Source organism: Hippoglossus hippoglossus, chromosome 13 (genome assembly GCF_009819705.1).
Source record: "Hippoglossus hippoglossus isolate fHipHip1 chromosome 13, fHipHip1.pri, whole genome shotgun sequence".
Classification (NCBI taxonomy): Eukaryota; Metazoa; Chordata; class Actinopteri; order Pleuronectiformes; family Pleuronectidae; genus Hippoglossus; species Hippoglossus hippoglossus.
In genome coordinates, this window is record NC_047163.1 from 11,375,334 (window position 1) to 11,393,910 (window position 18,577).

The 18,577-nt window shown below is 41.8% G+C and overlaps 1 protein-coding gene across 1 annotated transcript; it reads left to right on the forward strand.

Moving 5' to 3' along the window:
• Positions 1 to 5,070: 5,070 nt before the first annotated feature.
• rab4b (RAB4B, member RAS oncogene family) lies at positions 5,071 to 17,903 on the forward strand. Its single transcript, XM_034604693.1, has 8 exons — positions 5,071 to 5,273; positions 9,433 to 9,513; positions 10,743 to 10,857; positions 10,955 to 11,017; positions 13,607 to 13,761; positions 14,013 to 14,108; positions 14,279 to 14,449; positions 14,582 to 17,903. Exons 1-7 carry the CDS (start codon positions 5,258 to 5,260, stop codon positions 14,392 to 14,394), a joined length of 642 nt encoding a protein of 213 aa, XP_034460584.1. The 5' UTR covers positions 5,071 to 5,257; the 3' UTR covers positions 14,395 to 14,449; positions 14,582 to 17,903.
• Positions 17,904 to 18,577: the final 674 nt, after the last annotated feature.

Below are 18,577 nucleotides of genomic sequence, written 5' to 3' on the forward strand. Positions count from 1 at the left end.
AAACAAACATATTTTGACTTGTATTAAAAAGCACATGTGTCACTAATGGTTCTGCTGTATTCAAGTGTCCCAGTCAGTCGTGATAGTATCACACTTAGCCAGAATAATCATAATATCAGGACCCTGAAACCGAAGCAGCTCAATGGAATTCAAGGAATAACTGGAATGACACTCAGTTGAGCACATACCTCCACGAAGGCCCAACAGTCGCCTTGAGAAACCAATTAAATTCACTAGATCCAGATAGTTATTTGGATATGCACCAAATTGCACACACTCATAAATAACAGTCCCCTGCCAGCGTTTTTCATCAAGATCCATAAATTATTCTCTGTGAAATCATAAAAAATGTTGAAAAACACCCTATCATGCAAAGTTACAGAAAGCGAAAAAGAAATCCTGGATTCACCCCTTGATCCGGATCCACATTAAAATGTATTATGTTTTTTCTGACTCACACCACATCCTTTCACCACATTTCGTGGTAATGTCTCTGGTAATCTGGTAATCCCGCTAACTAACAGAGTGCTACAAAAACAAACCTCAAATTACAACATAACCACTTCTGCAGAGGAAATAATTGTATTAATCCCTTTTTTAGTTTTTTTGTTGTTTGTTTATCAAAATGTCGTGAAAAAATTATTTTGTTTTAGACAAGGCTCAATCTCTGTTTGAAGAAGTGACACAGTGGGTTTTGGAGAAAGCAAATTCATATTACTTCCAAGTGGAAAAACAAAAGTTGCGGCTGAGAAGTAAACAACGTGAGACCTTCCTCCTGACCACAGACAACATCCTGTGCTCCTCCAGGCGGTGGTGTGGCTGCATGAGAGGTGGAAGGAGTTGTTGGTGTGGAGGTGAAGAGAGGTGACTCTGTGCTCTGGTAGTAGAAGATGTATGGAGGAAGCTACTGGGGTAAAGATAGTGATCTGCCACTGAAGAGGTCAGCAGGATTCTTTCCACTGACACATGCACTTAACCCCTGACCTCTGATGACCACGTCTCGACTTTGACTTATGCTCACTCACAGAAATATCGGTGGAAGGACCCAATAAACCTAAAAAGAACACAAACATAACCTGAACTAACAAAGCAAAGAAGTCTACTCATGATATCCATGTTATACAAAAAGTTAATTTCCCAAAGAGAAGGAAATATCAAGAAATGCGCTACAAAAAAATAAATGACACAACACTCTGCATACCTCCTTCAAGCCAGTCACACAGTCTCTGTAAATTCAATCAAGATGCACCGAATTGGACTCAATCATAGACATCAGTTCACCAAATATGCCAGAAGTTTTTCAATTGGTGAAAACAATGTTGAAGAAAGTGGGGAAACAAATCCTGGATCCGCCCCTTTGTCGAGATCTGTGCCAAAATGTAATACCTCCTTTCTCAGCCTGTGTCTCATCCGTCCACGAACTTTCATAGGAATCCATTCATCCCTAAATTCAATCAAGCCGCACTAAATTGCACAGAAATATCAGTCCCCTAAATATGCCTGATTTTTTCCCTCAAGATCCATTAATTATTGTTTGGGAAATTAATGAAAAAGTTGCATCTCACAAAGTTAAAGAAAGTGATCCTGGAACCCCTGGATCCTCCTCCTGATTCTGATCTGCACTATAGTTTTTGCATTTACTCAACTTTGAAATCAATAGACGGGATGAAAACATGACCTCCTCCGTGGAGATAATAATAATAAAACTGTGTTCAAAGTATGACATGGGCATCATAAAGTTGTCCTTCCTTTATGGTTTTATTTTCTAATAGATAAAAAAGTGCTACTGTAGTCTATTTACAGCTGCCTGTATTGGACCCACTACATTACAACCCTCGATAATGGAAAGATGAAAGAGAGGTGAACTATGAACAGCTGAGAGGAACGTGATACCAGACCTTTCTCCACCATACACAACCCTCAGTGTGACTTAACAAGATGCTCTACACACTAGTTTCAAAGACTGCAGTTTGTTAACGTGAGGGGTCCTGTTCACTTTACATAGAATCATTCAAATAACCTGGGGGTCTCTGATCTACTGTGCAGCAGTCTGCTCGGGGTTGGCTGAGTGAAGCACAGTGTGCTGAGGTAGAAATTAAAGTCAATACCCTGGCGTGCAAACAAACAGTTTGCACAAGCACTAACTGTGCGGAGTCGGTATGCACATAAATACAGCCTCCCAGTCCGAATCAGAGCTGCACAGGTCGTCCTCCACTCCAACACATGACTGTCTGTCTGCAGGCGTCTGACCGTTGGCTTTTAAATTTGTGATGTTTCAAAGATCGCGTGTTGCCGCACTCGCTCGGCCTCTATCAGCAACGTCTGTCCGCTCAAGTGAATACCCTCAGCCTTCATGAAATTCTTGTGCTTGTTTCAACTCATTAATGAGCTCACACCTCATGGCCATATTCATAACATGTGTCTTAATAGCCATTGCTTTGTTGAATTTCTTTGTTTCTGTGTATAAAACAGCAGGTTGTCTAGAACCCTGTGTTTTAACTGTACGGGCAGTGAGTCATGATGTAACCTACACCTTTATGTTTGCAGTGATGCCACCGGCCGACCACAGAACTCATCTGTGTCAAATGATGATTCACTCTAATGATCGTGTGGAAAATGACTCAATGTTTGTTGTAAACACTGTGAATGTTGTTGGGTTTATGCGGGGCTTCCCCTATGTGCTCATCATTTCTTTTAACCTGAGGTTGATGGGACATGAAAGCGTCTGATCACTGTTTTCTATGCACCTCCCCCTCCCTCCCTACCTCCATAGCTATTTTCCATTTGACATTTCTTTCTAAAAGTACACGTGAATCCAGCGGGGAGGCCTCTCTCTCTCTCTCTCTCTCTCTCTCTCTCTCTCTCTCTCTGCTGCTGGTCTAAACTGTTCAGTCCAAGGTCAAAATCCCCAAAACATCCCACGCAACAGTCGCAGACACGCACCGTGTTTTCCCTGCAGAAGACACCTGCTCAGGAACAAGAGGACAAGAAGTAGGACAAAGAAACAATCAGGCGCCCACCTAACGGAAGAGCTTTTCTCTTTTTGTCTGCTCGCACACCTTTGAGGCCGGCGTTTCTTGTAGCCCACCTTAGGAAAACATCCGTGCCCCCACACGACGCTGAGCCTTGTGTTTCCTCCTGCCTTTAATCTTATGAAAAGAGCTTTTTAACATGGCTGGAGTGGATGGATGGTGGGGGGGGGGGGGGGGGGGGGGGGGGGGATCTGCCAAAGCAGAACAAAGCCAGGGAGGAACTCCGAGAGATAGTAGCAGAGTGGAAGGCTCTGTAATTTATCACCTGTTGCCCTTGGGCGGGCGGGCGGGCGGCCCTGCTCTCCACCTCGTGGGGTCTGTGCGAGTGTGTGTGTATGAAAGTATGGAAAGGTGATGAATGAATAAGCAAAGAAGAACAAGAGAAGAGATTCTTTTCTCCTCTAAAAGCTCAAAAGACGTTGGTTTGACAAATTATTCCCAGGGAAAACCCATCGTCTGCATGCCAAAGACACCACATGTATGCATAACTCCCTTTACCACAGATTGTGATGCTACTTGTGAATGTTCTAATTTCTGTTTTGGATGGGGGTGTTCAAGCAGAAGTGTTAATATGTATCCATAACAGAATAACAGAAATGCAATTGTGCAACATAACAAAATGAACAGTGTCCTAGAAAATACAGGATCGTGTTATGTCACGTTCAGGCTTCAGCATCTGAAAAGGTTTAGGTCTACACATGATGCTGTCTCTAGAAAATTCAGTCCTCACGTCTCTCTATGTTTGCCTGCCACCTTCTGGCTCATTGGTGCACACACACACACACACACACACACACACACACACACACACACACACACACACACACACACACACACACACACACACACACACACACATATATACACGCACGCACACACGCACGCATGCACGCACACACATGTTTATGTGCTCATGCATTGAATAGACTCAGAATTAAACTTAAAATCAAAACCAAAAGATTCAAACGATGGTCGAGATCTTGAGAACTCTGCTTTATGATCAAGACTAATAAGTTGGTTTAACACTGACCTTTCTGATTTTTATTTTCATATTATAATACACTGAAAAAGTTTAATTGTTGAACCAACTTAATATGGTTCCCAATTCACTTCTTTTCATTTGATAAACAATTGTATTTTTTCAGTGTAAAAGCTCCCAATTTAAATGAGTTTGTTTTGCAAAATACGTGTTTAACACAGAAAATACGCAGCTAAAATGACAGCACAGTTAAATAAACAGTCATGCAGATAAATACGAAGATAATAATAATACAATTAGAAAAAATTAAACAGTACACACAATATGTCTAAATATACAGGGGGGAGGGGGGAGGGGAAACAATTTCATTTGATGGTAAGTTGGTCAGTTTTGTTTCTCTTTTTAGTGTCTATAAGTTATAGAGTCTTGATACATTGTGTAAAGTTTTGATATATTCTGTAAAGTCTTGATATATTCTGTAAAGATTTGATAGATTGTGTAAAGTCTTGATATATTCTGTGAAGATGTGATATATTCTGTAAAGTCTTGATATATTCTGTAAAGTTTTGATACATTGTGTAAAGTCTTCATATATTGTGTAAAGTTTTGGTATATTCTGTAAAGATTCGATACATTCTGTAAAGTTTTTATATATTTTGTAAAGTCTTGATATATTCTGTAAAGTCTTGTTTCATTCTTGAAATTAAAGAAATCCTGTGAAAGAAGGGCAACTGTTTGCCATTCTGTGAAACGAACCAAACAGAATCACTGAGTTTATGATGAAGTCGGTGTCATAGTAAACATGTGTAAGAACAAATTTAACACTAAGATAAGATTTACACAATATATATAAGCCTGCCAGACATTTATTGAATTGCTACAATGTTGAAATAAGTAAAATATTATGGTTGATTGTTGCATTTGTTTTCATCATGTAAACATTTGAGGTGGATATAGATCAGTTGAATAAACATTGTGTGAAATCGATGTTTACCTCTTTAATGTTATTGCTGATTATCTGTTTACATCATAATAACAGTGTGATGACCACCAGCACCCGCGCGTCACGTGTGACGTGACGTGTGACGCAGTCAGTGTTTCTGGAGGAAGCTAACGAGGAAACCTCAGGCGTCGTAGATAGATAAACACCCGGGAGAGGTGTGAACCCAGCGAGCGCCCAGCTGTCACACAACCGAGAGAACAGCTCCACAGGTCGGACCGAGTCCTCCACACAGCGAGGGTCGACATGTCTGAGACGTACGGTACGTGTGGGATTGTGCTTTAATTCAAAGCTCGCTAGCTGCTCTGCGCGCGGCTCGTAGCGACGCTGCTAGTTAGCGGGCTACACGGTTAGCTCAGGTTAGCACCTAGCTAACCTGCCGCCTCATCACGTCTGCGTCTTTTAATGGCGATTAAACAACATCTTCCTGCTGACAGTCCGTTTAAATACACTGCGGTGGTGCCCGCGTTCAGCTTGTGACAAACCGCCACCTCTGTCATACAATGGCGGAGCAGGCTGCTTCCTCAAACGGTGATAAACAAGAGCCAACAGACGCAGAGACGGTTCCCCAGATAAAAGTTGGTTCAAACTTCACACTCTGCGATAACATGTTGACACGTGAAGGACGCGGCTGCTGCACCGAGGGGACCTGGGACCTGGAGCTGGAGCAGTGACCTTGCAGGGCTGGGAGATTGTTTGCTTTTCGTGAAGGTGCTGTGTGTGTGTGTGTGTGTGTTTGTTTGTATTTAAAGGGTGGATATCAGCTGCAGGGCCTGTTTGATGGAGGCAGATATGATCAGCCCTGAGTTACCTGTGGAGCAGCAGCTGCGAGGTGTCATTCTGGTCCCGTGTCATTTGACTTCTCTTTTCACTACAGATCATTTGCCTTTTAAGCAAATGAAGAAACGGCTGCGCCTGTCTGTGACATGGATGTAATGTGCATAGTATGTTCTTGTAATACATCCATAGTCCATGAGCACTGACACAATGACCGACTACCAGTACTACTAACAGAAGAAATTAGTAAAACACAATCAATACTCGATTTTGCCCCCCCCCCCCCCCCCACAATAGGGGTTTCAATACCTGGACTTTTCATATCGACTGACACCGAGTACCAAGTCAATACCAATGCTTTATACTCAGTGATGATTGCTGTCATTGTTTTATGGCCGATTGCTACATTTGTTATTGGAAACACTAGTGCCACCCCTTGAAACTGATTCCTTGCCAACAACACGTCGTCGTTTTGCTTGTGAGACTTCCGGGCATGGAATATTTTCAAATTGCTGACATTTTAGCCAGCTGTGGCTGAGACTGCACCACCGGGAATCACTTCTTCGCCATTCTAACAACAGTACTTGGCAGTGCAATGCAGCTGCTGTTATGGAGCGGTGAAGAATAAGTGATTTCCAGATAAAGAGTATTGCAGTTTTATCTATATGAAACTAATATACTATAGAAAATGTGGTATTAGATCAGAACATAGATTCGTGTCGATGCCTGACCCTGTATTTTTGACAGTATTGCAGGCATTTCCAATGCTGGTACTGCTATCAGAACGTCTCTAATGCATTATGCACAGATGGTATACAAATATCATAGAGCTAGAGGTCAGTGTTTATTTAGTTTCCAGCAATTAATTTCACAAGTGTGCATCTTACTGTAAATACACTGTTGGACTCTGCACCACCATCTGCTCAGCTGTGATGGACACTCTACTGCAACCAGCGCTGAATGTTATTAACGTGTCAGAGCACGTAATCAACTTGCAACACATTTCTTGATTTTGATACGTCTTCGGGCAATAATCTGGCAATAACATCAGCCGGCCTTTGACGGCTCTAGAAAGGACTATTCTGACTCCGGTTTAAAGAATTGTCAGCACAAAAGCTCTGACACAATAGTCCCAGTTGTTTTTAAACTGCACACCATCCTCCTGCTCTGTTGCACTCTCTGTTTCCACTTGTTCCCTGTCTCCTTCGCTCCTTGCATGAAACTTCCTCCCAGTGGGTAGAATATGTGTAAAAGGGCCAGCTCTGATGGTAGCTGTAATAGCCCTTTATTGATTTCTGTCTCAGTCTCCTGTGCTGTCTCTTCTCCAGCACGGTCAGTGGTGGAAATAGTAAGATAAAAAAAAGTATATGAATACTGCTGCTGCAAGAATTAGGGAATTAATCCATGTTTCTTAAATGAGAGGATTAACTCTTTTTCTTTGTGATATATGAAAGTTAACAGAATATATCCCCTATTTGCCCCTTGGACACTGCATAGAATACCCTTTTCACAATTTGCTGTCATTTTAATAGCAAATGATTATTTAAGGAAATAATCAGCAGATTCATTGATAATGACTTAATGTTAGTTGCAGTAGTAATTGCTTGTTGTACTTTGTCTTTAGAGGAAACAGGAAAAGAAATTTAGGCCTGAGTGTGTTAAATGTTGTCACAGTTTAAGTGAATGCAGATAACAGTGTTAGTCTGTTCCCTCAGGGGTTATGTGATATCGACGTGTTTGGAAAAAAAAAAAAAATACAATAGCCTTAAAGGCTGCTTTTGAGAGGGCAGTGCTGCATTCCTCGCTCCTCATTGCTTTGACATATTGACAGCTTGATTGTTGTCTGCAGATCTCGCGTGGGAATATGTAATGTCTGGGAAGATGCTGAAAAAGCTGAGGCAGACTTTTAATACGGATCTGTTAGCCTTTGAATCTGTCAGTCCTACTGTCATGGCCGTTGACAATGTGCGGTTGAGATTGTTGCAGGGGAAAACTGTAAGTGCTTGTAAGTGCTGGTGCTTTGCTGGAGCTGTTCCATTACCATGAATTTGTCCTCTGGCTTGTGTTGCTTGAGAAAACACCAGCCTCTACAAACAAAGGTGCACCATAAACGGAGCCAGCGGTTGTGTGTGTTGGCAGATGAAGGTGGCTCCAAAAGCCCTGGCTTGATTAGGGTAAATGTCACACAGGAACTGAAAATCTATGTCATCCATCTCTACGTTCTTTTTCCGCAGTGACTCTTTCTGTTAACCTTGTGTGAAGCTGAATATTCACAGGATGTTCACCTGGCTAATCTCTACACTAATCATTTGCCAGACCAGCACTTCTGCACGTAGAGCCTGCGCTTAAGCTTCAACCAAAAAGTACACACTACACCTTCATATTCCAACTGAAGCAGAAGCTCAGAGGGAAAGTGGTAATGTAGTGCAATCTTATCTTCTCATATCTCATATCTAATCTTCTCATATTCTTTGGAAAAACACCACCATTACCAGATTCTCTTATATTCTCCTATGTATTCTACATAAAGCAGAAAAACACAACGCGCTCAAATACAGCAAAAAAAACATTGAAAACAATTACGAAAATATTGTATTGCTTAGAAATAAGCTGTGTTAACGATGACCTTTGCACAAATGTGACACCTTTTGAACACAGTGAGCATAATTCATCGCTGCTCTTTACCATGATGAAAATGTCATCATGGCATTATGGTATGGAAATTTCTCTACTTATTATTTTGTTGCCGTTTCATTTTATTGATTTTTTTCAGGTCTTTGAGTACCCCATCAAAGACAATCCATCTTCTAGTCATCTGTTGTTGTTGTTCTAACCTCTGTATTCTTTAGTGTTGTTGTGGCCTGTTGTCTCATGAATGAGGATGTACTTCAGATTGTGCAGATGAAATAATTTAAGTAGGCTGTCTCTAATGCGGTGCAGGAGGACACATTTTTGCTCACACAGAGAAAAGACCACTCCAATTGTGGACTGAGTCATCAGATCTCAAGACACATTGAGGAGGCATTTGGGTTTGATCACCTGTGCTTGGCTCTGAGCGATGGAATCAGTCAGGATGGATGTAAATTCCAGGTCCAAACATCGTCATTGTTTCATATCTCATGGATCTACACACGTAAATGCCCTTTGCACTAACTTTGGTCACAGCACACAAAGGCTGCCTGTGCTGGCCTTGCATGTCAGGGTCCTGGGTCATTCTGCATCTTATGCGTCAATGGTGTCTGCCGACTCACCAAAACAACAACATCTGTACAACCAGCTGGCTGAGGTCATTCAATCCCTGGATGAGTCAGTTACCCGGAACCAAGTTTAATAGCTCCACAGCCGTGGCTTTGCTCTAATGACATGTTTTATTAAGTGCTGTTGCTTCTTCACGGCTTCAAACACATTTGTTTTTTTCACCTCAGACAAACAAGCATATTAAATTAGAATCAGAAGTAGCCTGTCATGGTGATTACATGCCAGGCTTTGCGATTTGTAGGCTAATTTAAGGTTGTTGAATACTGTGAAAGTAGCAGCTCAATGGGATTAAGAGGAAATCTGAAGGATTGTCTCTGAGGATGGAAGTGCGACGAGCAGCAGGCTTAGTGTTACATTGATCTCTTCCTCCTCTCCTCTGCTTTCAGACTTCCTGTTTAAGTTCCTGGTGATTGGCAGTGCTGGGACTGGGAAATCCTGCCTCCTGCACCAGTTCATTGAGAACAAGTGTAAGTGTTCCTTCTTTAAAGCCCATTAGTCGCTTCAGGGTTGGATAAGAGTGAATTAATTAGTGTTATTACACAGAAATGGTCATGTAATTAGTGTCACAGATTCCCATATCACATAAAGCCTCTCACGCTCCTGTGGGGTTAGACTCAGTGGAATTTAGTTCCTCCTGAGAAAGTTATTCATTGACGTCCATAATGAATCAAACCAAAGTAGATGATTATTGAGCCAGCAGGATACAACACATGACAGCACAGTTCTCTGCTTTCGACTGTTCTGGACTAAGACAATCTAAAGAGAAGATACACACTAAATGTTCCTATAGGGGGGGTTACATGACTTAAGTTAAGCTTAATTTTGCTTGACGATAAAAGTTAAATAACAACAATAAAATGCAAAAGTCAGTTGCTCCGGAAGTTTCCCTGAACTTTTCCTGTCAGCCCCCTAGTGAAATGTCCTGAAAATGTCCAAGTGAGCCTATGTGAGAATACAGCAGGAAAATGTCTGCAAAATTCACAGCGAGCGAGTAGGCGTGCTGATGACATTTCTAATGAAAACTGAAAATATAAAAGAGAATATAAAATATCTAAGGAGGATTTCATAAGACTGTTTAAGTTTGGGATCAGTTGTTCTTTTCTATTTTCTATTAAAGTGAGTAAGTTGACACTGAAGATGACTCGCAAGTAAAACTGGTTTCTTTTTCACCTGCAGGTAGGAAAATAAACAAAATGATCAGTGTGATATATACTGGTAGTCGTGTCAAGCTCCACAGTTTTTCTTTATGAGCACACAGAGACTCACACACACACACCTACACACACACACACACACACACACACACACACACACACACACACACACACACACACTTGTATTAATTTGATTAAAGAGGTGTTAGGTTCCAGTGCTGTCAGTGCAGAGGGAGAGAGGGAGGAGGGGTTGACAGTGTTAATCTCATCTCGACTCCCTCTTGTGTCCAACGTGGATGTGATATGTCTGAAGATCAAACTGCTTAATCTTTAACACAAGCACAACACACCAACATATTACACATCACAAGTAAGATGCAAAGAGCAGAGTTCAAAGTCCCCATTAGACCTGTTGGAAAGGCGTTTCTTTATTAACCACATGATAATGCTCAGGGAAAGAAATGGAGAATTGCTTTATTTTTCTGTTTAACTGTTAGTTCACATAATAGAATTTTTCACACTCTTCTGCGTTCCTGTTTCAGTTAAACAGGACTCCAACCACACCATCGGCGTGGAGTTTGGATCCAGAGTGGTGAACGTTGGTGGAAAGACGGTTAAGCTGCAGATATGGGACACTGCTGGACAGGAACGATTCCGGTAATGACTCTAGTTTCATATTGAAATTTCTGAGCCATATTTCATTGATATTATAGATGAATTATTATCAACCAAATTGTCTGTGTTTTCTCCTCAGTTCTGTAACTCGCAGTTACTACAGAGGAGCAGCTGGAGCCCTCCTGGTCTATGACATTACCAGGTAAAACAATCACTGCGCTTATACTTAGCACTCACACATACACACTGGAGGCTTCAACTGAAACACTGCTCATCCACTTTGAATGGGGAAATGTTCTGTGTTGCCATTCTACATTGTGGTTCCGTTGCTTTGCTTGTGCTGCGTGCTCAGATTCTCAAGCAGCAACGTAGGCAGCAGCCAATCAAATCGTGTTAATGCTACTACAGGTCCTGCCTGACATCAAATACTAAAAGAGGCAGCTGGTGAACCTGTTGTGTGTTCATCTGGTTGTGTACCATGTACCTACCTTTAGCATTGTATTGACTGCTAGCATGGCATGTTAGCAAGAGAGCCGGCTCTGTTGTGTGGCCCGAGCAGGAAGTTGTGTGGTTGTTGTCGTTATGATGTTTCATGCCAGTATCAGTGCGTTGGGCACACCCAGTGTCAGGCATTAACCCAACTCTCCCTCTGCCTATGCACAAATTATACCTTTTGTGTTACAGAATTCAAACTACTACTACAAAAGACAAAAGACAAAATGACATTTTAAGCTGTAATTGAATCTGGTTTAAACTCAAAATGGAAATTTACTTACCCACTATTAACTGTCAATAGTTTTCTATTTATAATGTGTGTATGAACACATAAAGTATTATTGTTGAATTCAGTCTGTGTCATCTGTCCATACCATCTCCAGAAATTGTGCAATTCAGTTACTATACATACAATGAATATGCACCAGAATCTACTCACTGGTCTGTATTTCACTAGCTTACAGTTGCATTAGAGCGGTTGTGAAATTGAGATGGAGCGAATGCAGTGATGCAGAGAGATAGGAATGTAATATAGTGTGTGTTTGTGAGACTGTAGTGTCTTTACTGGAGGGGATGGGGATGGAGGGCAGTGTGACAGGAGCTGTAATATATAGGTGTCTTCTGGCAGCCAGCAACAGAAGAGAAAGCAAAAGTCCATCACCAAAAGTGTCCCCCGAGGAAGAAAACGGAGAGTGGACGGAGAATACTGCAGGGAGGGAGGGAGGGAGCACAAAAAGTAGGCGATGGAAAACTTGAGTGAGAGTCGGAGATGGAGACATTTATCACTTTTCACAGGTGTAAAGGTGGCAGGAAGATGGAAGAGAACATGTGAAGCGGATTGTGACTGAGCTGCTTGGTCTCATCAGTGTGTGGACGAGGAGCGAGTGTCATTCTTAACCTGTTAGTGAAAGCAGCTGTTAAACAAAACTCCACTGACCCACACCCTTCAGCTTACCGGCCTCACGTTACCACGGACACCAGGGTCCGGTCTCCATGGTGATCAGTGGCGTCAGTACAAAGAAGTTTCCATGATAATTGTGATCACTGTCAACACTGTCCAACAAAGGTTGTAACAGGAAAGTTAAAAAGGTTCGAAGTTTGAAGGCAAATTGTAAAACTGATACTTAAGTTGTAAAAAACTAAACATTTGACAAACTGTATCTTAAGGACAAAGTACACTATGTTTCTTCTCAAGCTTTCTTGTCCTTTTGTGCTCTGGAGCTACTTTGATGAAGTAAATGCTAATTAAATTTGTGAATTTGAAAGTAGATCAATCACATGAAATCATGTGTATACAAGAGACTACTCTGCTGATCGATGCTACCCAGCCCCTAGATAATTAGGTTGTTTGTTGTTAGCTTTAAGCAGAGCTTGCCTTGTTACGCTCTCTTTAACCAGCCTTTGTTTTGCTTAATTTTAATGTTCTTTAAAAACCATTACACATTGCAATGCTTGACTATTGTTTTTATAATAAGTATAAATAGAGCTTTATATTCTGGTCTTGATCAAATATCTAGTTGCTGCATTTCGGCTTTTCTTGGCAGCCAGGGAAACAGATTAGTTTTCTCTTTCAGAAGGCGAACTCTTTACTTCTTACTAAATATTTACATTATAACTGTGTATTATGAAGTTGTATTTGATTATGTATGACCTAGTTATTAAGTTAGTCTTTAAAAGTCATTAATACACATCCTCTTCATTTGCCATTATACACAAACCAAACATGAAGTTTGTTTTATTTCTTAAATTAAACATGTTATTATTGCGGTATTGTTTTTTGTTCAGCTTTAGTTTTAAACATTGAAAGATCCTATATTTTTCAACTAGCAAACAGTAACTTTAGCCCTTGTGATACATCTGAGATGGAAATAACCTGCTGATGGTAAGTCCTCGTGTTTATATGAGGATACGGTTTGAGGAAGGAAAGTAAAAGTACATGCACATCTTTACGAGCACTTATTTAATGAACTGAAATATCTCCCACTCAAAGTAATGAGTGCTCTAAAGCCTTGATAGTCTCCAACAGGCACAGATGTCTGTTTATACAACATTGTGTATTTATGGAGGCAAACATATTCACACGTGTTTATTTATGTATTTGATAGAGACAGAGCATGTTAATGAACATCAGTATAAAAACACTGTTAACGTGCCAGATTCTAGCAAGAATGCTAATTATTAATAAAAAGGAGTCTGTGCAGATAACGAAAAAAAATTTTAGTTTAACATATTACAGGGTGATGCTTTACCCTTAGCAGTAAACACCATTGTGTCCATCTGTCCTCCTGTCTTACAGCCGGGAGACTTATAATGCCCTGACCAACTGGCTGACAGATGCACGGACACTGGCCAGTCCCAACATTGTTATTATCCTGTGCGGCAACAAGAAAGACCTGGATGCAGACAGAGAGGTGACCTTCTTAGAGGCCTCACGCTTTGCTCAGGAGAACGGTAAGTGATGTTAAATTCATCACACATTTTAAGTTTGTCTCTTTTCTTTTGATTGATTGCTTTTCATGTAGGGCTTGGCGACTTTCAAATCAATATCACAATTATTTCAAACTTTCACCTTAGCCTTGAAAATTAGGTCGGTTAGAGGTTATACGTTTTTGGTTAATTGCCCAGCCCTATTTTCATGTATGCTTACCGATTGTGTCTCTTATCTAATTTTCATTGTTTCTTGTATTTTCATGTCTATGAAGAGCTGATTTTTCTCGAGACCAGTGCTCTGACAGGGGAGAATGTGGAGGAGGGTTTTCTGAAGTGCGCTCGCATCATCCTCAACAAGATAGAATCAGGTACACTTTGTTTGATAAGGAGGTTGAGCATCCGTGTGCAAGTTTGCAGACGTTTGCACGTGTTTACTTTTGATCTCTGTGCATGAGTAAATGAAGCTGTGAGGACCTTTTAGTCCAGTGTATCGCTCTACACATGTCTGCGTTGCCAACAGTTTTCATTTCTTTCGAAGGTGAGTTAGACCCAGAGAGGATGGGTTCAGGTATCCAGTATGGAGACGCGTCGCTGAGGCAGCTGCGGCAGCCGAGAGGCACCACCACACAGAATAAGCAGCATTGTAATTGCTAGGGATCGAGACCCTACGCTCACCTACAGGCCGACGGAGACTGGGCATCCCCTACAGGTCAGTGGTGTGTCCTTAAATCAGGCTCTAGCATTGATACATTCAAATACATCTCTAGTTTCTTTTTTACTTTACTCAGTATTGATGAATGAGTGATTACCTCCTCATCTCCTTTCTCTTCTCACATCTCAGCTCCAGGTGTTTTTTGGTGTGTCGTCCCTCTCTCTGCGGACTCACACACCTTGGATCACCTGGACAAATGATCGTGGAGATCACTGCAACCCCTGACCCCTGACCTCTGGTAAGAGTCACTACATCTTACCTGAGGGGGTCAGCATTGCACCTGTGTCTGGACAGGGAAACCCCTCATTATGAACACACTGCGATCGTAAAGACGGGGAATCCTCTTCTTCAAAAATCACTTTCTCAAGTCACTGACCAGACAAGGACAAGTCGAGGGTTGTGTGTATGGGCTGCCCTGCTGTTCTTCTCTCTGTGTTTATTTTTTTCCTCCTGGTTTGAGTAACAATTTCATGCTTTCTGCATTTGCACGTCATTGTTTGTAAGTTATTATCTGTAAATTGAGTTGCACCTGTTCATTGTTCAGACGGTTTGGTAGGACCCATGATTCGTTTGGTCGGCGCTTTTGACTTTTTATTTTCGATGATATTTCTGTTTTTATTTGCCATTATGTTACCTGTACTTATAAGTTCAGAGTTGTATTGATAGTGACTGAGTTATAAAGAGTCTAAACATAGACAGATTTTGGACTAGAATTATCATATAGAAATTTAAACCAGATGTTATTCAAATCTTAACGAAGGTTTCCGAGGTTTTGGCTGTTAATACCTTTTATCTGATCTTAAGACTGAGGCAGCTCATCAGTTATTTCTGATTTTTAAAGTGACACTTAAGTCCTAATGTAGAACCCAGGTTAGTCACTCTGACGTGTAGTCTTTTTTTGATTTGCCTTAAAACACATTGTTTTAATGTAGAGTATTGGCCTTAGTAATATACTTGATATTGTGGATCTACAGTATATTATTCCCAGTCTCCATGTCTCTAAAGTGTGATAGGAACTGGTCCCGTTACACCATTATACATCCACATAGAGAAGCCTGTGGTTCAGGTTGAAAGCACAAAAAAAGAGAACTAATGCTCTTTATTTTATCCCAAAGTCCCCGAAATCCGTAGATATATCTCATCAGATTCACACCATGTTCAAGTCTCAGTGTCTCTGCTCCGATCACAGTGAAAGACAAACCAAGAGTCATCAGTCTCTGCAAAACTAAAACTGTTTCTGACTCCTCCTGCTGCGATTTTTCTCTCTCCATGACCTCCCTTTGATTCACACTGTTCTACATGCACATACTGCATGAGGGACGTCACAGGAAACCACAGTTGGTTTTGCCTCAGTGCCATGTTTGGGGAAACTTTTCTGCCGCCCACCCAGTTCCCTCACAGCAGCTCAACGCTGTTGAATCATGCATGGCTGTAAGTTTGCCTTGATAAATGTCAGGAACCTGGATTTAACCCTCTGAGTAGTTTTCACTTCTGATTATTGAGCATGGAAGCAGCTCTGCTGCAAAATGTTTGTTGAGCCAACCCAGATGTTTTGTCCTGAGAGCCGGCCCTGCGTTGCCCCAAAGAAAACCTGGGAAATTCCCCTCTCAAACACGGTTTCCTCTTTCTGTATAACACTGATGGTCTGGATTGTGGCGCTGCTGGGAATATGAGGTTGTGAGTTAATAACCAAAACTGCACTGCTTCTGTCTGCACCACTGAGAGAGCAGGTCACACTGACCCAGCCGAAAGGATATCATAACAAAAACTGCCTGCAAACTTCAGCCCACACAATTCCAAGCTTAGTCGCTGCATTCTTACAGACATCGTGTAGGTCGGTGCTGGAAGCCGGGTTTGGGCCGCATGCACCATCCTCAGTCATCAGCTTCGCAGCTGGTGGGGTGAAAGTGGATTGCACATCCACCTCCCCTTCAATCAGAGCCGAGGCTAATGGACTCATCCAGAGTCGGAGCCATCCCCCATGATTACACCGTGTCCGGACACCCGGTCGGTTTAATGCTCGGCAGGGTCATGTAGCGATGCAACGGCGTCCTGCTGGCTCCTGCAGGGATGATGTTTCCCTGGGTGATCTCCCTCACTCCTGTGGATGGAGGACAGTTACCCCCATCATAGGATCCACTGCTGACCAGCTAGCTTGGGGCGCCAGCGGGTTTTTATGGAAAGGCATGCACAATGCTCACAGGCGCCCGGAGATGTTAGCGATTCTCAGGCGTGGTCAGGCATGCTGAATGCACAGAGTGGGTATCTGCCCCCGAGATCTTGTTACCGCATGTGCACAACCTCGGCAGTATCTTGCTCTTGTCCATGGTGAGGGCAGGGTCCATGATTGTAATCTCCTCCGTTAAAGTTGGAAGCGGTGAGTAGCTGGTATGGTGGCTAGCTACTTAACTCAGGAAGCTATGCAGCGTTCAGGTAGCGCTCGGCGACCGTGTGGTTAGCTCGCTCTATGAACAGTTTGCTAGCCCGTTGGGCTCCACCTGCCGTCTGAGAGGATGCTCCTAGTAGCCGGAAGTCTGAGGTGATGACACGACCCCGGGTTTGTTATAGTAGGAGGAAGTCCCTCCTCTAGTGGCCAACGTCACATCTGCCTGCCAGTCAGGAGTGGCATAGTTTAAAATTGTTTCTGGGGGACAGCGCGGAGGCGTGGGTCCCAAAGTGAAATACCGAAATGAATGTTGAAAGAGAACCATATATGTTTAAGCTCCTGTGAGCCAGCACGCCCAGGAGCGACATGAGATATTATTGGATATCAAGAGACAGATGGTCAGGGGGGAAAAAAAATCATAAAATATTGGCATAGTGTGATAGTTTGTCTCCTTCTGCAAGTGCACTTTTACTTTCGAATTTTCATATTTTGTTTGTATGCTGTAACTATAGAATTGTACATTTTATTTGACTTGAACTGTAATAAAGATTTTAATTGTAGATGTTATCATTTCTTACTAAATAACAACTGAAAGTCTTAATTAGAATTTATTGTTTTTTTCTACTGTCACGAGGGCGAGTTTGTTTTTCACTTGCTGCTGACGTGGGGGTAACGATGAAAGGATGTTGACTTCCTGAGCTGCAGGAGGACGTCAGCAACATCTCTGATCACTCACAGTCACAAGTCAGTTATCAAAACATCTGAATGGTTAAACACTGTAGAACCAGAGTGAGCCTGCATTCATTTGTATGTATTCTTTGTGCAGTCAGTAAGAGCTGATCAAAATAGCCATATGATAAACTTCATTTTCTCACCTCTTCAGTTGTGTGATGAATGCAATCCAACGCAGTTGTTGCTTAGTAATTAATGTTGTATAATCAACCTTAATACTACTGTACATCTCTAGTAACCTGTGCTGTAAATACGATTTGTCTTGTGGGTGAGTGTTGCTCATTGATTATAATGATTATGCAATTCCCAGTAAACTGCTTGTTTTTTCAGTAACACCTTTCTTCTGCATGTTAATGTTAACTTCCTGTTAAAATGCTCAGTTGGTTAAAGTTCATTCCAATCACGAGTGTTTATGAATCTTAGGTTTTTATTCCTGTGCAACGGCCAGAGACATTGTGTTTTTTCAGGCCTTGTGAGAATTTCTTCAAATTTGGTACAAACATTAATTTGGACATTTAGGATTTGTGAGGTCACAGGTCACTGTGACATCATACAAGCCTTTTTTGTGGAGCCCCTCCAGAGAATTCTTTCAAATTGAATTAAAATGTTCACTTTCAATCTCGGATGAGCTAATAGCATGTAGGTCGTCAAAGGTTAAAGTCGCCTCACAACTATTGTTTGTGGCCCCTTGAACATGATATTTTAATGTCTGTTTGACCAGTTGTCCCTTGGACGAAAAGATTAACTGATTATGTTTCAGTGGTCAAAGGTCACGGTGACTGGAAAAGTCTGGAAAAAATTTATGTAGACGGAAACTGCACTGTTTGGCTGAGGCACACAACCACAGGGCAGTAATTCTAGTTTAGCAACAATTTATCTCGCATCAGGTTTATGGCTCTGCTGAGTTAACAGACCTGTAAGTTTAACAACTGAATCCGTGTACATGATTCATTTGGCTCAACCTCCATTCTTCAGGCAAGTCATTTCTTGTGGGAGGCAGTCAGGGC

Coding starts and splice junctions, on each gene's coding strand:
- rab4b (XM_034604693.1), top strand. Junction 10,858..10,954: donor GCTGGACAGGAACGATTCCG/GTAATGACTCTA, acceptor TTTTCTCCTCAG/TTCTGTAACTCGCAGTTACT. Junction 11,018..13,606: donor CTGGTCTATGACATTACCAG/GTAAAACAATCA, acceptor CCTGTCTTACAG/CCGGGAGACTTATAATGCCC.